The 21,072-nt window shown below is 37.4% G+C and overlaps 1 protein-coding gene across 1 annotated transcript in view; it reads right to left on the bottom strand.

Annotated features, from left to right (window-relative positions):
* pappa2 (pappalysin 2) overlaps positions 1-21,072 on the bottom strand; it is a 70,484-nt gene that overhangs the window by 20,603 nt on the left and 28,809 nt on the right. Inside the window, exons 9-17 of the mRNA XM_051865047.1 lie at positions 17,580-17,708; positions 17,318-17,403; positions 14,644-14,837; positions 14,356-14,469; positions 10,719-10,854; positions 10,443-10,617; positions 9,308-9,470; positions 8,184-8,361; positions 1,389-1,596 (exon numbers count right to left, since the gene is read on the bottom strand). Coding sequence (XP_051721007.1) covers positions 1,389-1,596; positions 8,184-8,361; positions 9,308-9,470; positions 10,443-10,617; positions 10,719-10,854; positions 14,356-14,469; positions 14,644-14,837; positions 17,318-17,403; positions 17,580-17,708 — 1,383 coding nt within the window. The remainder of the gene's footprint in view (positions 1-1,388; positions 1,597-8,183; positions 8,362-9,307; positions 9,471-10,442; positions 10,618-10,718; positions 10,855-14,355; positions 14,470-14,643; positions 14,838-17,317; positions 17,404-17,579; positions 17,709-21,072) is intronic.

Genomic DNA, 21,072 nt, shown 5'->3' with positions numbered 1-21,072 from the left:
AAAGCATTTTTTTTTTTTTTTTTTTGTAACAATAAAAAATACTTTAATGTCACTCGAGCAATTTAATGCATCCATGCTGAATAATTTAAAAAATCCTATCCTATCTTAACTACCTGTGATGCTAGCATGTCGCTAAGCAAACAATTCAATAGGTAACGCACAAATATTGGTTAAAAATCATGCCTTTTTAAATAAACTGAACTATGTTGTATTAAGTGAAAGTGAAGTGTAGCCAAGTATGGTGTCCCATCCAAGTGCACACACACAGCAGTGAGTACTGAACACACACACACTGTGAACATGCACCTGGAGCAGTGGGCAGCCATTTTTGCTGCGGCGCCCAGGGAGTGATTGGGGGTTAGGTGCCTTGCTTAAGGGCACCTAAGTTGTGGGTAATGAGAGAGGAAGAGACCACTGTTCATTCACTCCCCCCACCTACATTTCCTGCCGTTACTGAGACTCGAACCCACAACCTTCTACTCACAACTCTCTAACCATTAGGCCACAACTGCCCCACAACTTAACAGTACTTAATACTGAATCTTACTTTTGTTGTTTACAAATAGAGAAAGCTTTCATTTTGTGAATACACTTTTGATGCCCCAAAAAGCTCAATAATACGGCCAATAATATCATTACAGTAAGCACACTGTGAAATTTAAATTGTAGGTTCTCTATCTGCTTCTGGTCTGAATTTTTGCACAACATGCATGCAGCAATTACTATGTTTCTTGAATGACATTACCCTCCAGCCACAGGGGCTTTATTCACATCTAACCCATGTGACAAACCATATGGTACGTCTAAATAGCCAATAAATCCTGAGGAAATAAATTGGGGTGTAGTGTTCATTGAGAAAGATCATACGGAAGCACAAGCTAAAACTACCTTGATAATAGCATAACACCTCTCTTTAGACCATCATAAACCATTTTCTGAACCTTCATAATGAAATGCCTTTTAGAGCAAACATGCCAATGGTCTTAATAAACAGGATCATTTAAATGGCTTTATGAGACACGTTGGCTATCGCTTCTGGTATTAATGCCCAATTAAAAGCAGTTAAAAGACACTGAGGTATTTTACCAGCCATTTTAATAACTCATAAAGACGAGGCAGGTGCAAAAGCTAGTCCCCTCAGATGTGCTAAAATATGCTATAGCTTGATTGGATGGAATACCAAAACAACACGCCATCAGACCATTCATCAAAGTACACTGCTGACTCCATCGCTGAAAGATATTTGAAAACACATGGAGAGAGATTTTGATCTTATTAGAACCATGTGAGCAACCTAGATGCTGGAAACAGATATTTTTCCTTCAAAATTTGTCAACACAGTAACCTATGCCTAAAAATTAGTTCAAAATATACAGGTTACAACTCACTTTCTTGGCTTTTTGTTGAGAGTGATGTAATAGCCCGAGTTGCATTTGTAGAGGCACACAGTGCCCACATCATGCCTGCCTCCACGACACTGAGGAACTAGTAGCATGGCATTGGGTATGGAAGGTGGATTCGGACACTCAATCTTGCAGTAAGCCTCTGGGTATGACCATAGTCCATCCTCAAGACAAACCAATGTGTCACTTTCACCTGAAAAACAGATTTTGACATGAAAACTGCATTAAAATAAAACAATCACCGTCTGGTCTAAGACTATCAGTAGCTAATTGGTTGAGGTCTCTTCAAAAGAGAGAGTCGGTTCTATTATTTCTGGGAGTACACAGCTTAATCATTATTTTTAAAAAAAGTTTCACAATATTTTTCAAGGTAAGTTTTTTTTTTTTTTTTTTACTTCATTTTTTTATATATCAGGACAGTACTACCCTGACATTTTTTACTTCATGCCCCTTAAAAAATATAAAAATTAATTTTAATACACATATTAAAACATGTTTATCATGGAAGAGGTGTATTGAAAAAGTGATTTTAAGAATGAAATGCATTATAATACATAATAAACTAATAAAAAAAGGACAAAAAAAAAAAAACCCTCATTGAGTTTGTGTAGGTATACATTTTTTTCCAGTTATATAAAAAGTCATATATTTAAAAAGCATTCTGTTTCTATTAACTCAGAAGAGAAGTATTGTACTAAATTTAAACAAAATTGCCTTAAGTGCACATGGTCCATTGGCGCCTAAGGCCTCAAGGACTCTCTCATTGTACTATTATAGTAACATATCTAATTAGATTTTAAAGTTAAAGTTCTAAAGCAATTTTATTGGTCAATAAAATATAATGATTCCTTTGCAAAGTTTTTTAAGGTGTCTGCATACTTTGTAGCCATGATTAAATTTAGTAATACCAAAAATGGCTGCAAACTGCATTTTTCCAACATACACGAAAAGTTCTAGCTTGCGCTACTCCAAAAAAAAAAAAAAAAAAGGCTCTCACTAAGTACATAAATCACTGCATTACAGTTGTGTTAATGTCAAGTCATGAATAGATTTTAAAATGCCTCCCAAAGGAGCACTACAGCCATCACTGTAACACACTACAGTACAAGAACCTTGCCATCAAGACCAATAAGCATAGCTACTAAGTGATGCAATGTCCTGGACCTTCCAGTGAAGCCACTGACCACAGACTGCACAAATCCCTGCCAAAGAAATAATTTGGACCAATCCATCAAAGGTCTGCATTTAAAACAAATAGTGAAAGCGTGAGGACTGGCCCCTCGACCCCTGAGCCACCTTGCCTTAGCAGGACTCCTGCTGTCCAGGATCAGGAGGGCCAGGTGCCACCCTGCTCTATGCTGTTTAAAATGAGGCGCTCTCTGGGGGCTTCAGTAGTATGGGATAAAACGCGCTCTTGTTCTCGCCTACTTGCATGTTTCCTACCTCCACCTGTGTACTGTTCTCCTGCAGCTCAGGATTTCTTTCCTATTTACACAGCTAGGAAAGATGGCTGGAATCAGAGCCAGACCGATGCAAAGTTCCTGAATGAGTGCAAGAGCAACACTGACACACAAATGAGTATTCTGTATGCATATATAAGCACACACACATATCTAAATATTTAGCCTTTCAGTGTAAAAAAAAAAAAAAAAAAAAAAAAAAGTTAAAAAACAATTCTAGGCAACATGACTGATTGGGATTTTATTAACAAATGTACTTCGTTGACTATCACTGTGGTTTCTCATCATCTGTATCATGCACAGCTTTAAGTCACTATTTGTGAATGAGACAACATCATGCAGCATAAAGATGTTTACAATTATTTTTACTGTATACATAAAGACCCTTTAACACATAAACCATAATAGCGGTGACAATCAACAAACACATCAATAAAGTAAAAAAGAGCTCTGAATATTACCACATGCCAAAAAAGAGATGAAAACAACAACAGTATAAAATGAAAAGAGCAAACATTAAACCAATAATCCTTAAGAATAAAAAAATATATATCATATCATATCCAGCTAGCTTGACAGAGTTGCCTGGAAAACACTTACATATTGAGCAATATAACCATGTAATTTATGCAGCAATGCATGCTGGGAATATGAAAGTAACACTGTAAGTAGCAACACTGCTCAATATGAAAGTGTTTCTGGGCAATTCTGATGTGATGTGAGATGTGATGTGGGATGTGAAGTGTGATGTGAGATGTGATGTGAGTTGTGATATGATGTGATGTGAAATGTGAGATGTGATGTGAGTTATGATGTGATGTGAGATGTGATGTGAGATGTGATGTGAAGTGTGATGTCAGATGTGATGTGATGATGTGATGTGAGTTATGATGTGATATGAGTTGTGATGTGAGATGTGATGTGAGATGTGATGTGAAGTGTGATGTGAGGTGATGTGAGATGTGAGTTGTGATGTGAGATGTGGTGTGAAGTGTGATGTGAGATGTGATGTGATGATGTGATGTGAGTTATGATGTGATATGAGTTGTGATGTGAGATGTGATGTGGGATGTGAGGTGATGTGAGATGTGATGTGAGATGTGATGTGAGCTGTGATGTGAGATGTGGTGTGAGATGTGATGATGTGATGTGAGTTATGATGTGATGTGAGATGTGAAGTGTGATGTGATGTGAGATGTGATGTGAGATGTGATGTGAAGTGTGATGTGGGATGTGGGATGTGAGGTGATGTGAGATGTGATGTGAGTTATGATGTGATGTGAGATGTGAGATGTGATGATGTGATGTGAGTTATGATGTGATGTGAGATGATGTGATGTGAAATGTGATGATGTGATGTGAGATGTGATGTGAGATGTGATTATGTGATGTGAGTTGAGATGTGATGTGGGATGTGAAGTGTGATGTGGGATGTGAGGTGATGTGAGATGTGATGTGAGATGTGATGATGTGAGTTATGATGTGATGTGAGATGTGATGTGAAATGTGATGTGAAGTGTGATGTGAGATGTGATGTGAGTTGTGATGTGATGTGAAATGTGAGATGTGATGTGTGATGTGAGATGTGATGTGGGATGTGAGGTGATGTGAGATGTGATGTGAGATGTGATGTGATGATGTGATGTGAGTTATGATGTGATATGAGTTGTGATGTGAGATGTGATGTGGGATGTGAGGTGATGTGAGATGTGATGTGAGATGTGATGTGAGCTGTGATGTGAGATGTGATGATGTGATGTGAGTTATGATGTGATGTGTGATGTGGGATGTGAGGTGATGTGAGATGTGTTATGATGTGATGTGAGATGATGTGATGTGAAATGTGATGATGTGATGTGAGATGTGATGTGAAGTGTGATGTGAGATGTGATTATGTGATGTGAGTTGAGTTGTGATGTGGGATGTGAAGTGTGATGTGGGATGTGAGGTGATGTGAGATGTGATGTGAGATGTGATGATGTGAGTTATGATGTGATGTGAGATGTGATGTGAAATGTGAGATGTGATGTGAGTTGTGATGTGATGTGCGATGTGATGTGAAGTGTGATGTGAGATGTGATGTGAGTTGTGATGTGATGTGAAATGTGAGATGTGATGTGTGATGTGAGATGTGATGTGGGATGTGAGGTGATGTGAGATGTGATGTGAGATGTGATGTGATGATGTGATGTGAGTTATGATGTGATATGAGTTGTGATGTGAGATGTGATGTGGGATGTGAGGTGATGTGAGATGTGATGTGAGATGTGATGTGAGTTGTGATGTGAAGTGTGATGTGAGATGTGATGTGATGTGATGATGTGATGTGAGTTATGATGTGATATGAGTTGTGATGTGAGATGTGATGTGGGATGTGAGGTGATGTGAGATGTGATGTGAGATGTGATGTGAGTTGTGATGTGAGATGTGGTGTGAGATGTGATGATGTGAGTTATGATGTGATGTGAGATGTGATGTGGGATGTGAGGTGATGTGAGATGTGATGATGTGATGTGAAGTGTGATGTCAGATGTGATGATGTGATGTGAGTTATGATGTGATATGAGTTGTGATGTGAGATGTGATGTGAGATGTGATGTGAAGTGTGATGTGAGATGTGATGTGAGATGTGATGATGTGATGTGAGTTATGATGTGATGTGAGATGTGATGTGAGATGTGATGTGAAGTGTGATGTGGGATGTGAGGTGATGTGAGATGTGATGTGAGTTATGATGTGATGTGAGATGTGATGTGAAGTGAAGTGTGATGTGAGATGTGATGATGTGATGTGAGTTATGATGTGATATGAGTTGTGATGTGAGATGTGATGTGAAGTGTGATGTGAGATGTGATGTGAGATGTGATGATGTGATGTGAGTTATGATGTGATGTGAGATGATGTGATGTGAAATGTGATGATGTGATGTGATGTGAGATGTGATGTGAAGTGTGATGTGAGATGTGATTATGTGATGTGAGTTGAGATGTGATGTGCGATGTGATGTGGGATGTGATGTGAGATGTGATGTGAAGTGTGATGTGGGATGTGAGGTGATGTGAGATGTGATGTGAGATGTGATGTGAGATGTGATGTGGTGATGTGATGTGAGATGTGATTATGTGATGTGAGTTGAGATGTGATGTGCCATGTGATGTGAGATGTGATGTGAAGTGTGATGTGAGATGTGATGTGAGTTGTGATGTGATGTGAAATGTGAGATGTGATGTGTGATGTGATGTGATGTGGGATGTGAGGTGATGTGAGATGTGATGTGAGATGTGATGTGAGATGTGATGATGTGAGTTATGATGTGATGTGAGATGTGATGTGAGATGTGAGATGTGATGTGGGATGTGAGGTGAGATGTGATGTGAAGTGTGATGTGAGATGTGATGTGAGATGTGATGATGTGAGTTATGATGTGATGTGAGATGTGATGTGAGATGTGATGTGAGATGTGATGTGGGATGTGAGGTGAGATGTGATGTGAGATGTGATGTGAAGTGTGATGTGAGATGTGATGTGAGATGTGATGATGTGAGTTATGATGTGATGTGAGATGTGATGTGAGATGTGATGTGAGATGTGATGTGAGATGTGGTGTGAGATGTGATGTGGGATGTGAGGTGAGATGTGATGTGAGATGTGATGTGAAGTGTGATGTGAGATGTGATGTGAGATGTGATGATGTGAGTTATGATGTGATGTGAGATGTGATGTGAAATGTGATGTGATGTGAGATGTGATGTGAAATGTGAGATGTGAGATGTGATGTGCGATGTGCGATGTGATGTGAGATGTGATGTGGTGATGTGAGATGTGATGTGAGTTGTGATGTGAGTTGTGATGTGATGTGAGATGTGATGTGTGATGTGAGATGTGAGGTGATGTGAGATGTGATGTGCCATGTGATGTGAGATGTGATGTGAGTTGTGATGTGAGATGTGATGTGTGATGTGAGATGTGAGTTGTGATGTGAGATGTGGTGTGAGATGTGATGTGGGATGTGAGGTGAGATGTGATGTGAAGTGTGATGTGAGATGTGATGTGATGATGTGATGTGAGTTATGATGTGATATGAGTTGTGATGTGAGATGTGATGTGGGATGTGAGGTGATGTGAGATGTGATGTGAGATGTGATGTGAGCTGTGATGTGAGATGATGATGTGATGTGATGATGTGATGTGAGTTATGATGTGATGTGATATGTGATGTGAGTTGTGATGTGAGATGTGATGTGAGATGTGATGTGAAGTGTGATGTGGGATGTGAGGTGATGTGAGATGTGATGTGAGTTATGATGTGATGTGAGATGTGAGATGTGATGTGAGTTATGATGTGATGTGATGTGAGATGATGTGATGTGAAATGTGATGATGTGATGTGAGATGTGATGTGAAGTGTGATGTGAGATGTGATTATGTGATGTGAGTTGAGATGTGAGATGTGATGTGATGTGCCATGTGATGTGAGTTGTGATGTGATGTGAAATGTGAGATGTGATGAGAGATGTGAGATGTGATGTGAATGTGAGATGTGATGTGAGATGTGATGTGATGTGAATGTGAGATGTGATGTGGTGATGTGAGATGTGATTATGTGATGTGAGTTGTGATGTGATGTGAAATGTGAGATGTGATGTGTGATGTGAGATATGATGTGAAGTGTGATGTGAGATCTGAGTTGTGATGTGAGATGTGATGAACGATGTGATGTAAGATGTGATGTGAGATGTGATGTGAGATGTGATGAGAGATGTGATGAGAGATGTGATGAACGATGTGATGTAAGATGTGATGTGAGATGTGATGTGAGATGTGTGATGTGATAATAGGATACAATACAATATAATAAATATGATATGATATATGATATGATTTTTACAGTGTTTATCTTTTTTGCAAGATTGTAATGTACTATTTCCTTTAAGATAATCCACATGTAAGATAATAAAATAATTAAACAAATACAACAATTTATAATTGTATCAATAAATAAAAATTCAATAATATTTTTTATCATTTATTATTTGTTTGCAGTAATATATTTGCACTGTTAGTCTGAATACAAAAAAAAAAAAAAGTAAAAAGGAAGGCTCATGAGCGCAATTACTGGTTTTATTTTATTCCAGTGTACAAGATACTCAAAAGAGACACACAAGAAAGGCTCATCCACAAATCTACTGTTATTGACTTACAGTCTTATTATTTTAGAAAGAAAGGAAGCCCAAGGACTCACAGAAACAGACATATGCACTGAATGTAAGTGGTCCAAAAACCCTCAGGTCTTACACTGTAGCCCAGTTCCCATCCTCACCTTGCAGGATCGCCGGGGCGTTACAGGAAAAGGTGCACTGCTTGCCGAATGTGGTGCCCCAGGGACATGAGAAGGAGGCAAAGTAGACATGTGACTGAGGGGGTGGGCCGCAGTCCACTGGCTGACAGCTCACTACACGGTCCCAAACTCCACGCACACAAATCAGCTCCGCTTCCGTCTGAAGAGAAGGCGAAACAGACAGAGAAACACAACCACTAGTAAAGTCGTAGTTGGCGACAGGTTCATTAGACAACATGACACAGCATCTTAGATAATTTGATGAGAAATGTGAGCACGATTTGAGACAATGACAATGTGAACATAATTAAGATGTTTATGTTCTCCACAGCTATGGGAATATTCTTGAAATCTACATAATCTGAATAAACTGAAAGACGTGTGTTCCTGCTCGTCTTCTGGAAATACTGGAGATGCTCTTGCCTTTTATCACACTGCATTTTTAGTAATTCTCCACAATAATTTAATCACCTCCTTAACAATAACAAACAGGAATCTGATGATTTGGAAAATGTAGGTCACAAGACTTACAAAAGTAGGCCACAACCTTCCTTTTAATGTTTGCAAATTGTTTCTTGATGCAAAACAGTTGTGAAAAAGTCAAGCTATTGAATAAACACTGTCTATATCTAATATCACCCCAAATTATCTTTGTTTGGACATGCGCAGATATAAATGAGCCTCCAGTTATGGTGGACTTTCTGAAAAAGGTGTTTACATGACCCGATTAAGCCAATATTCCTAGAAATCTGAATAAGACAGCTGGCATTTGGCTGTATTAATCAAAATATTGGGTCATGTAAACATGTTTACCTGAAGCTTACCTAACTGGAAAATTACTAATCCAACTAATATCAGAATGTTCTTGTGCATGTAAACAGTCATTGTTGAGATCTCTGCAGAAAAGGTCACCAATTGTTCTCATTTAATCGTACTGCTGTTTAGCAGAAACTAGATATCATATAGGGTTCATCACATCGGTTGTAATAAAAGACTATAAAAAAATCTTTAGAATAACATGCATTTACTGTACATGAGAAAATACATGGATTTGATTCTGAGAGAAAGAGAGAGAGAAATAGGCAGTTAACAATTCTTGTACACACTTGATGAGAAGGAAGGCCCTGGCCTTGGAGAACAGTGAGCGTATAGCCACGATGACAAGACACAGAGCAGTGTTTAGAGTCTAACACTGGAGTACAGTGGATTGAAGCGTGTTCGACGCTCAGAGGACTGCATGACTCAGTACTGCACAGCCTATGCACACATCTAAGTGAGAAAAAGACATATTAAGCTTGATTATTACTGGCAGACAAAGACAGATATCATATCTATCGTCAAACATGGAGGAATTTTTTCTATTTTTATGTGTGTATAATGTGTTTGAGTATGCCTTTATATAAGAGGGGGTCGTAGATCATCCAGGTAACGACACACAGTATTAAGAATTGAGGGTATGTAAACTTTTGAACTGGGTCATAAACGGGGTTATAAATTCAGATATTTTTTGTCTCGTGGACTATATGTAAACATCTTTTATGTAACATATCTTATTCAGGACAGTACTAATTAAAAAAATAACATGCATTTTGTATGATCCCTCTTATTTTGTTAAAATAATTAACATTTTGCAGATTCTGCAAGGGGTATGTAAACTTTTGAGCACGACTGTATGTACACTACCATTCAAATGTTTGGGATGAGTAAGATTTTTTTTTTTTAAAAGAAAGTAATACTTTAAGTACGGATGCATTAAACTGATCAAAAGTGACAGTAAAAAAGTTTATAATGTTCTGTTATAATGTAGAACCTAAAAAAAATGTATCCTGGATTAAAAAAAATATCAAGCAGCACAACTGTTTTCAACATTGACAATAATAAGAAATGCTACCTGAGCACAAAATAAGCATATTAGAATGATTTCTGAAAAGTAATATGACACTGAAGACTGGAACAATGGCTGCTGAAAATTCAGTTTTGCCATCACAAGAACAAAATTACATTTAAAATAAAATTGAAAAAAATATTAAAATGGAAAAGAGCTATTTAAAATTATAATAATATTTCACAATATTTTTGATAAAACATCTGCAACTTTGGTAAGAATAAGAGACTTATTTCAAAAACATTAAAAAAATCTTGCCGACCCCAAACTTTTGAACAGTAGTGTATATATCATGTGCAAATGTGCGAGTATGTGTGTGTGCTTGTAAGTTGTGGGAGACCCCACCCTCAGCGCACCCGGTCAGGGCAAAGGCGCTGAAGTGACAAGATGTACGCAATGCAACCGCCAGCACTGCCACTTGAGAGGAGGAGAAGTTCAGCTGCACTGCTGAAGTCTGGAAGAACGGCACACTCAGGTTATGAGTCACATTCACCACTAGGGGGTTACGCTGACATGACAGCTCGTACGAACCTGTGGACAAGCACAAACAACAACATGTAAAATTCACACAAATACTATAATACAAAGATTACAAACTTTCCCAAACAAATTATAGATATTATATGTGTTACCAAGCATGTGTTTATTCCCAGTGGTGTCACACAGTTCAATGGTCACTGTTTTCTTGCAAGTTTCCCCATGCCAACTACCATCATAGGCGAGGTAGATAATAACAGAGGCTGCTACACCCGGTCGCTCAAATCCTACCTGCAAAAACAATGTATCAGTTTCAGTAATGGTTATATACGCAGTGAATATTTTACTCCTTGACTAACATCATTTATTAACAGTGTGAGTGGGCATGGATGGCACATAGAAATTTAAAAATAGTAATATAAAATATAGAAAAATTATGAACATACATTACTGTTCCAAAGTTTTGGTCAGTATGTTTGTTTTAATGTTTTGGAAAGAAGTCTCTTATGGTCACTAAGCCTGATCAAAATATGGTTAAAAGTAATATTGTGAAATATTACAATTTAAAAAAAAAAAAAAAAAACTATTTTCGATGTTACTATATTTTAAAATGTAATTTATTCTTGTGATGGTAAAGCTAAATTTTAATGCCACATGATCTTTCAGAAATCTTCCCAATATGCTGATTTTGGTGCTTATTATTATCAGCGTTGAAAACAGCTGTGCTGCTTAAAGTTGACATGAAATATAAGTTGTGATTGTCTTTTCTTCCCTATTGTGATGTATATCTGAATGAAACAGCTACTCGACACAGGATAAAATGTAGGGTGGGACATTGGGAATTAATTGGATCATTGGATTGTTGTTGTTTGCTATTGCTGCGAACTCATTTGATTGACAGGTTGTCCCGCCCACGTGTCGATATACATATGAAGACTTCAGATGCAAAAGTCTCTAAGTGCTGTCTGAAATTTTCTTATAAAATGAGCATTTTTATCAAGCTTGTATGTTTATGTTCAGTTAATTCACTTTAATGGCAATGAAAAGGACCTATTAATTGCCATTAAAGTGAAATTACTGAACCTAAATATACAAGCTTGATAAAAATGCTGATTTTAGAAGAAAATTTCAGACGGCACTTAGAGGCTTTTGCATCTGAAGTCTTCATATATATACACACATATACACATATATATACAGGTGCTGGTCATATAATTAGAATATCGTGAAAAAGTTCATTTTTTTATTGTAAATTATTTTAAAAAATGAAACTTTCATATATTCTAGATTCCCTACATGTAAAGTAAAACATTTCAAAAGTTTTTTTTTTTTAATTTGTTGATTAGAGCGTACAGCTAATGAAAGTCCAAAATCCAGTATCTCAAAATATTAGAATATTTACATTTGAGTTTCATTAAATGACCATCCCTACAGTATAAATTCCGGGTATCTCTTGTTCTTTGAAACCACACTAATGGGGAAGACTGCTGACTTGGCAATGGTCCAGGAGACAATCATTGACACCCTCCACAAAAAGAGTAAGTCACAGAAGGTCATTACTGAATGGGGTGGCTGTTTACAGAGTGATGTATCAAAGCATATTAAATGCAAAGTTGACTGGAAGGAAGAAATTGGGTAGGCAAAGGTGCACAAGCAACAGGGATGACTGCAAGCTTGAGAATACTGTCAAGTAAAGCCAATTCAAACACTTGGGAGAGCTTCACAATGAGTAGAATGAAGCCGGAGTCAGCGCATCAAGAGTCACCACACTCAGACATCTTCAGGAAAAGGACTACCAAGCCACTTCTGAACCAGAAACAACGTCAGAAGCATCTTACCTGGGCTAAGGAGAAAAAGAACTGGACAGTGAACAGTGGTCGAAAATCCTCTTTTCAGATAAAAGTAAATTTTGCATTTCATGTTGAAATCATGGTCCCAGAGTCTGAAGGAAGACTGGAGAGGCACAGAATCCAAGCTGCTTGAAGTCTAGTGTGAAGTTTCTGAAGTCAGTAATGATTTGGGGGGGCCGTGACGTCCGCTGGTGTTGGTCCATTGTGTTTTATCAAGTGCAAAGTCAATGCAGCCATCTTCCAGGAGATTTTGGAGCACTTTATGCTTCCATCTGCTGACAAGCTTTATGGAGATGCTGATTTCCTTTTCCAGCAGGACTTTAGCATCTGCCCACAGTGCAAAAACCACTTCCAAGTGGTTTGCTGACCATGATATTACTGTGCTTTATTGGCCAGCCAATATGCCTGACCTGAATCTATGGGATATTTTCAAGAGAAAGATGAGAAACAGTCGATCCAACAATATACAGACGATCTGAAGGCTCAATAGTGCCTCAGCAGTGCCACAATCAATACACAACACACATATATATATATATATATATATATATATATATATATATATATATATATATATATATATATATATATACACACACACACACACAATGCAATACCCCCGGGAAAAAAAAAAAAAGAATCAATGGAAACCCTTGTACATTTTTTACAATTCTTTGATGAATAGAAAGAACAGCATTTTATTGAAATAGAAATCTGTTGTAACATTATAAAAGTCTTTACTGTCATTTTTAATCATTTTAATACATCCTTGCAGAGTAAAAGTACAAATTTATTTAAAAAAAAAATAAAAAATACTGACCCCAAACTTTTGAATGATAGTGTACAAAAATAAAACTAAAATAAAACTACTCAAATTAAAAGACCATTTGATTTCCTTTATTTTATAAAACGTTCAAAATTTACTGAAAATACATGTGCATTATTTAAAGCTGCAGTCCATAAGTTCTGCCTCTTTGTCGCCATCTCTGTTTGAAACCTGCAATTGCAGTTATTTGCGGAATTATCATCTTTACATGGGTTGTGCATCGGCACGGCTCAGCACGGATGAATCTAATGTTTTGAGGAGAATGTGTGGCTGTCAGTCACCGCACTGGTGGATGCTGTACTTAGATTGTAGTCTTGTAAGTATGACCAAAATAAGAATTTTCACTGGAAAATGTCATCTAAACAAGTAACATGTCTGCCACTTTTGTTCTGACCAACTGAGGAAAAAAAAGCATTACAATAAATCACGCTGCCAATGGTGATTAAATCTAACGATCGCTTAGCTCGGATCACGTCAAACCGTGCAAATTATTATTATTGTTATACTTAGTTCTCAAATTGTTAATGTTAACAACATCAGCATTGCGTGACAATTTGTATTTAGTGTGTATTAGCGTTACCTGTAGATTCAAATTTCTGTACAGTCTAATCTCAAACGTTAATTTGTCATACCATACAATCCGCCATCAAAATAAGTTTAATTATTCCAGCTGCTGTGAGAAAAGGCAATAGATGATGCATCATCTGTAGCATCCTCACATGCCATATAGCCTACTAGCTTGGGCTCGTTCTTTATGTAAACAGACGTGACGTAATGATGCAAAAACGAACGGCTGCATGCTCGAATTTCCCACGGAAACCTACCAGTACCACTCGAATCAGAAAACATTATTACAAGCTTACCGTTGTGAATCGAGCTAAGGTAAGGAGATAGTTTTGAACACTGGCTGGTTATGTACTTGCTCAACAATGATTTTGAATAATTTTTAACCAAAAAAAAAAAAAAGTTACAGACTGCAGCTTTATGGTTGTCAGCAGAAGGGGAAGCTAATACTTATCAAAAAGGCCCAATATAGACCTGATTATTTTGATAGAACAATCAGTAAAATTCAAAGTCTTTACCCTCAGCATTCGTTCACTGAGCATGTGTGTGTACCTTTAGCCAGACAGACTGATCCTGAGTATAGTAGCTGTTCAGATGGGCAGTACAGGGGCTCCATGCGTCATGAGTCATTACTTCATTTATGTCAAAATACTGCGACTTGCACATCTGATAAGGAAACCATAAAAAGAAATGTAAAATATATATGATTTCAACAATCATAATGGTTTGTTTTTGTTCATTTGAGTGGTTAATTTGTGATGAGGGTCAATAAATAAATTGTTCATAACGGGGAATGAAATATAAACAGTGGGCTTAGCTGGAAGGGCAATACTTGTGTACCTGAGTGAGCACAGGCTCCCCAGTCACCCTAGAGGCAGGGCATCTCTGGTCCTGATGCGAGCCTGAGGCGGTGGACGCCCACTGATCACTGAACCCCTGGGGAGTGAAAAAGCCACAGTCCCGGATGCTGGAACCTCTTTCAAACTCCTCACACACCCCATCCCCTTCAAACACGTAGCACAAGTTCGGCTGACCTGAAAGAGACAGAAAAAGTAAGAGAGAGTGAACACAAACTCATCATAAGAAACAAGTAATGACTCCACTGCCAAGTTGTAATTGTGTTTTCATAGCAATTCAGTGAGAGTAGGTTTCACTTATGTGTGAATTGAAAATAAACAGGAACATGATTTCACTCAGACGATTAAATAAACAACCAAGGCGTCACATTAAAATGTGTGGATGATGTCATTACATATGAATGAGTTATGACAGAAGTGCACTTGGAGGTAAGAAGAGAATTAGCATGTCATTAAAGTCAATTCGTTAGAGAGGGGCACGTGCGAATGACATCAGAGACTTGCATGAGCTCTTGTCTGAGAATGCTGCAAGGTAAGAGGAAGATGACTCATTGGTGGGAACAGCTTATCAAAGGCAAGGGGCTCAAAAGGGTTCTAACAACAAATTAAAAACACAAGCATTTGATTGGCCGTCCCTGCTGCAGAACAGCTGACCTAACCCACATGCCAAAGCCATGGATTTACTCCTAAGCTTTGTTGATCTTTGCTCCCCAAATACACTCGTAGAGATAATATATAAGAGCTCCTAATGTGGCATTAGAGTAAATATCGCAAAAAAAGCCATTCCTGAATGCCCTAAATCCACAAAAATGTGGTTACAAGCTACTATGAAAACACTGGGATGTTTGAGGCATGTGAGTCAGTCGCTGCTGCCTCTGTGGTCATGTTTGAATTAGACACTTCTCATGCTTCATACTCATAGAAAATATAGCGCTTTCAGTCACGAAAACAACACTGACTAAATTGGTGCTTTTTTCCCCTAACATTTTCTGTGAGTCTTTTTGAATTGTTTTACTCTCACTCGAGTACATTTTGTAACAATGGCATATACAGTTAGATAATATAATTGTTATGAAGATCAGTTGCAGCCTACAATATACTGAACATGCAACACTTCTGACCGTTTCCAGTTGTGTGATGGCAGAAAACTGAAAATATTGAATGAGAACATCTTATTTCTATGAAATAGCACCAGTTGTGTTACAGTAAATGACCTAAAATCCTGGATAGAATTAATCTTTGAATACCTCTCCAAATATATTGCGCAAAGATTCAAACTGAATGATCAGACATTACAGATTCTGCTGTCAAATTACGCATAATTCATATTGGGAAAGTGTTTTTTCTACTACTTCTTTTTCTGGTCAGCCTTGAAATAAAAACAACAGTGATTTCTCGATAATCCACACCTCAATTACATGAGAGGAAAAGGTTTTTTATTTATTATTTATTTAAAATATCTTTCATATTTGTCATTATACAATGTTGATGTTATAAACTGTAAACAACAATTTTAGCAATTTGTGAAGAAAAAAATTGTCAGTATACTAGATTTTGGAATAAGTATTTTATACTACAGTATCCATATAGAATGAAAACAGTAATATTGTGAAATATTCCAAATTAAAATAATTGTTTTCTATTTTTATATACTTAAAACAATGCTATAAAAATATGAGCAATGTATTGGTCAATCGACCTTCCTCAGGTCGTTTTTTTCCCTAATTTATACTGTACTTTCATTCCACGCACCTACAAATTATTTCTTAATAAATATTAAAATATATATTTTATTCCTGAAATGGCAATGTTTAATTTTCAGCATCATTACTCCAGTCTTCAGTGTCACATGATCATTTAGAAATCATTCTAATATGCAGATTTGGTGCTGAAGAAAAATGTATTAGTATTATCTATGTCGAAAAGGGTTGTGTTTCTTAATACATTTGTGGAAACCATGATCATTTTTTATTTTTTTTTTTTTGATGAAAAGAAAGGTTAAAAGAACAGCATTTATTTTGAGGACAAATATTTTGTAACATTGTCAACAAATTGTCTTTACTGTCATTATTGATATTAAATGTATTGATATTAAATGTGTAATATATAATATGCAACAATTAACTTTTTTGTTGTTGAACTAAACATTGTTTGTTTGTACAGTTTCTGATCTAAAGATTATAGATAATGATTTTGGCAATATTAAAAGAGTAATGATTCTCTGATGACAGATAGAATGGATTCAGGAATTTGTCATTTTCATATAATCCACAATGCTTTTCAGAAGGAATACTCAAGATATAATCTTATATCACGCTGAAAACTTTGGGGCATTTTTATTTTTTATTTTATTTTTTTCAGAATATGTGCACAAAATAAAGACAGGCTCATTTGACAACCTCCACATTTTCTTCTTAATTCAGTTTGAGAGAGAAAAACAGTAGCAGAAGAATCCAAATCTACAGGAGACAGCAAAACTATATTGTATTGTATTGTTTTGCCTTGGTTTGTTTTGTTTTGAGAGCTGGTTATGATTATTGCCCTGGTTTATTATCCTGTGTGGAAGTTTTCTGGTGCTTCTGTTGTGGTGTTTACAGTCTGAGGGCCAGAGTTCTCAGTGGACAGTGAGAGTATTTGTTTTTGCAAGAGTGACTCACCATGACACTTGAAACCTGGTTCAACATGGCATTTTTTTGAGCAGCCGTCTCCATCTAAGAGATTCCCGTCATCACAATCCTCAGTCCTATGGGGGAAAGATAGCGATGCCAAGAGTTACAGTTATGAAATATGTGGAAGTTCTTTGGCTATGCTTCAAAACATGAAAGACAACAAATACTCAAAAATATGAAACATTCTTTAAAAATGACTAAAGCCCATAACATGCAAAGCCTCTGACAGACCCAGTAAGTTTATACTGACCCCTGTAGTGTGCCATCACCACAGAAATGTTCTCCATGAGTGTAAACCAAGCCTGGGGAAAGTTCACTGAACAAACCGTCCGACTCCACCTGGATCCTGTACAGGTACTGAACATCCCTCTGCACATCACTAAGCAAACACATGCAAACACATTCAGAAAATATACATAGTTAGTAAAGTGATGAGCAAGTGGTGAGAACATTAATACACTGAATCATTCCTTTAAATGATTTGTTAAAACACTGTTCAAAATCACAAAATCATTCAGGAATAAAACACTACAATTGTGTGTTGCTTGGCATTCCAACAGTTCTGCTGTGGCTTTCTTTGGAACCATTTTTGTTGGAGCACCAAAAACAAAGTAACTGGCAATATTGTGTTTACAATGTTACTCGAAAGTTACTCAGTATTAACTTGACAATGAAACTGAAACAACAAATATATACACTAATAATAATTATATACATATATACACACCGATCAGGCATAACATTATGACCACTGACAGGTGAAGTGAATAACACTGGTTATCTCTTCATCACGGCACCTGTTAGTGCGTGGGATATATTAGGCAGCAAGTGAACATTTTGTCCTCAAAGTTGATGTGTTAGAAGCAGGAAAAATTGGCAAGTGTAAGGATTTGAGCGAGTTTGACAAGGGCCAAATTGTGATGGTTAGACGACTGGGTCAGAACATCTCCAAAACACTCTTGTGGAGTGTTCCCGGTCTGCAGTGGTCAGTATCTATCAAAAGTGGTCCAAGGAAGGAACAGTGGTGAACCGGCGACAGGGTCATTGGAGGCCAAAGCTCATTGATGCATGTGGGGAGGGAAGGCTGGTCTGTGTGGTCCGATCCAACAGACGAGCTACTGTAGCTCAGATTGCTCAAGAAGTTAATGCTGGTTCTGATAGAAAGGTGTCAGAATACACAGTGCATCGCAGTTTGTTGCGTATGGGGCTGCATAGCCGCAGACCAGTCAGGGTGCCCATGCTGACCCCTGTCCATCGCCAAAAGCGCCAACAGTGGGCACGTGACCATCAGAACTGGACCACGGAGCAATGGAAGAAGGTGGCCTGGTCTGATGAATCACGTTTTCTTTTACATCACGTGGATGGTCGGGTGCGTGTACGTCGCTTACCTGGGGAACACAAGGCACCAGGATGCACTATGGGCAGAAGGCAAGCCAGCGGAGGCAGTGTGATGCTTTGGGCAATGTTCTGCTGGGAAATCTTGGGTCCTGCCATCTATGTGGATGTTACTTTGACACGTACCACCTACCTAAGCATTGTTGCAGACCATGTACACCCTTTCATGGAAACAGTATTCCCTGGTGGCTGTGGCCTCTTTCAGCAGGATAATGTGCCCTGCCACAAAGCAAAAATTGTTCAGGAATGTTTGAGGAGCACAACAATGAGTTTGAGGTGTTGACTTGGCCTCCAAATTCCCCAGATCTCAATCCAATCGAACATCTGTGGGATGTGATGAACAAACAAGTCAGATCCATGGAGGCCCCACCTCGCAACTTACAGGACTTAAAGGATCTGCTGCTAACATCTTGGTGCCAGATACCACAGCACACCTTCAGGGGTCTAGTGGAGTCCATGCCTTGATAGGTCAGGGCTGTTTTGGCAGCAAAAGGGGGACCAACATAATATTAGGAAGGTGGTCAAAATGTTATGCCTGATCGGTGTATATATATTAACTAACAGACCAAACTCACCCTCCTGAAAAAAAAAAAATCATAATCTAATTTTTCAAGTCTAAGAAATCCATTTCATTTAATGCCCCTTCAAGAGAGAATCTGAGGTGTTTTCCAAAATCATCTCAGCTTCTCATCCTTATGCTGAAGGCCGTTGTATGCATATATATATATATATGCACATACATACACTGATCAGAAAAACTTAGTGTTCAAAAAATATATATATATTGCTTGAACGCAGAGTATGAATTTGAAACACGCAGCAGTAATACTTGATCTAAGCTATATTTATTCTTAGGGTGATCTCAAATCTAACCTTGTTAAAAATGGAAACGACCTTTTAATGTTGAGGGTATCACTGCATGTCTCACTGTGATGTACCTCAGGGTATCGATCTGATCTGATTCAATGACCCTATAAAAAGAGTCTCATCATGATTGCCAAGGCTTGTTTGATTTCAGTCATTTTCCGGCTGGAGGTAAGAGGATGCCTAGCTAACTGAGCGCCATCTACTTTCTCCAGCAGGTCTTATTACTCAACAAATTGCCCTTATTAATTATGTATTACTTCCAGGGACAGGGAAGGGGAGATAGACTACTTAAAGCTATTGTTCTGAGGTCGCAAAGGGAGATCCAATGAAGGATTCTGTGCAAGTGATAAGATAAAGTCATACTTCTCTCTTCGTAGCACAGCCGGTTATAGAGAGAGGTAGTGACCTACAGCACAAGATCTCTTCTGTTGAGGTAAAACATTTTATTTTGCAATTGTACACTAGAATAGCCATTAGACTCTTAAAACCTTCATCTCCATGACATAGGAGAACATAGTACACTTGAGCTTAAACACACCAAATGTTGGGCTTGCCTAACTTTAGATGTTTTGACCTTCTTGACTGTATCCAACAATTTAAATCATTCAACAAAAAACATAATTAAAAAAATAAATAAATAAAAATAAATAATGAAAATAAAGAAATAACATTTAGACCCTTTTTACAGCATAACAAGTACATAATCTAATCTAATAAACCATTATATATATATATATATATATTTTTTTTTTTTTTTACTTAACTGCAAATTACAGTTATATATATATATATATGTTCAAAAAAAAAAATCAAGGTTCCAAAAAACACCAAAAAAACCTCAATGTTCAAAATATTTCAAATGCTTTTCTTTGTGAGTTTCTAATCATAATCATCAGAAATTACATTTTAAAATATATTAAAAAATATATTAATGTATGTTTGCTCATTTATTTCATACAAAATAAGGTTTTATGCCCTAAATGTTGGTGAAACCGCAAACCTCACATAAAACGAATAGAAAATAAAACCCTCATATAATATTATTACGGGTTCTCTTAAGGTTAACGATCAACATTTTCTGAAGGTTAAGCACTTTCCTTCACTGGCAATGTGAAAAAAGAACAGAATATCTTTATTACCCTACCCAATTCATGGGAAGTGCTTTGTTTTTGCTGCAGACCTCATGGTGGCACTGTAGCACACTTTCCCACAAAACCATATTTAATCCCACTCCCATTTTTTCCCTCTTCTCCTTGTCACTCTTTTGTCTCCCATGCCAAACGACAGGTTTCTCACTTACTGCACACTAACTACACTGAGCACACTACTCTCTCTTTAGCCAGAGATTGGAAACAATTTTAGAGCAGCTACAAACAGCCACGGGTGTTTACTGTTTCTACGGGTAAAGCGGTCACATTTGGTTTATATTCTAGGGTTTCATTGTACCATTCTCTCTCTCTCTCTCTGATACAATCCGTCTT

This window comes from Ctenopharyngodon idella, chromosome 2 (assembly GCF_019924925.1).
Source record: "Ctenopharyngodon idella isolate HZGC_01 chromosome 2, HZGC01, whole genome shotgun sequence".
In the NCBI taxonomy this organism is placed as follows: Eukaryota; Metazoa; Chordata; class Actinopteri; order Cypriniformes; family Xenocyprididae; genus Ctenopharyngodon; species Ctenopharyngodon idella.
This window is presented reverse-complemented; position numbering and strand designations above follow the sequence as displayed.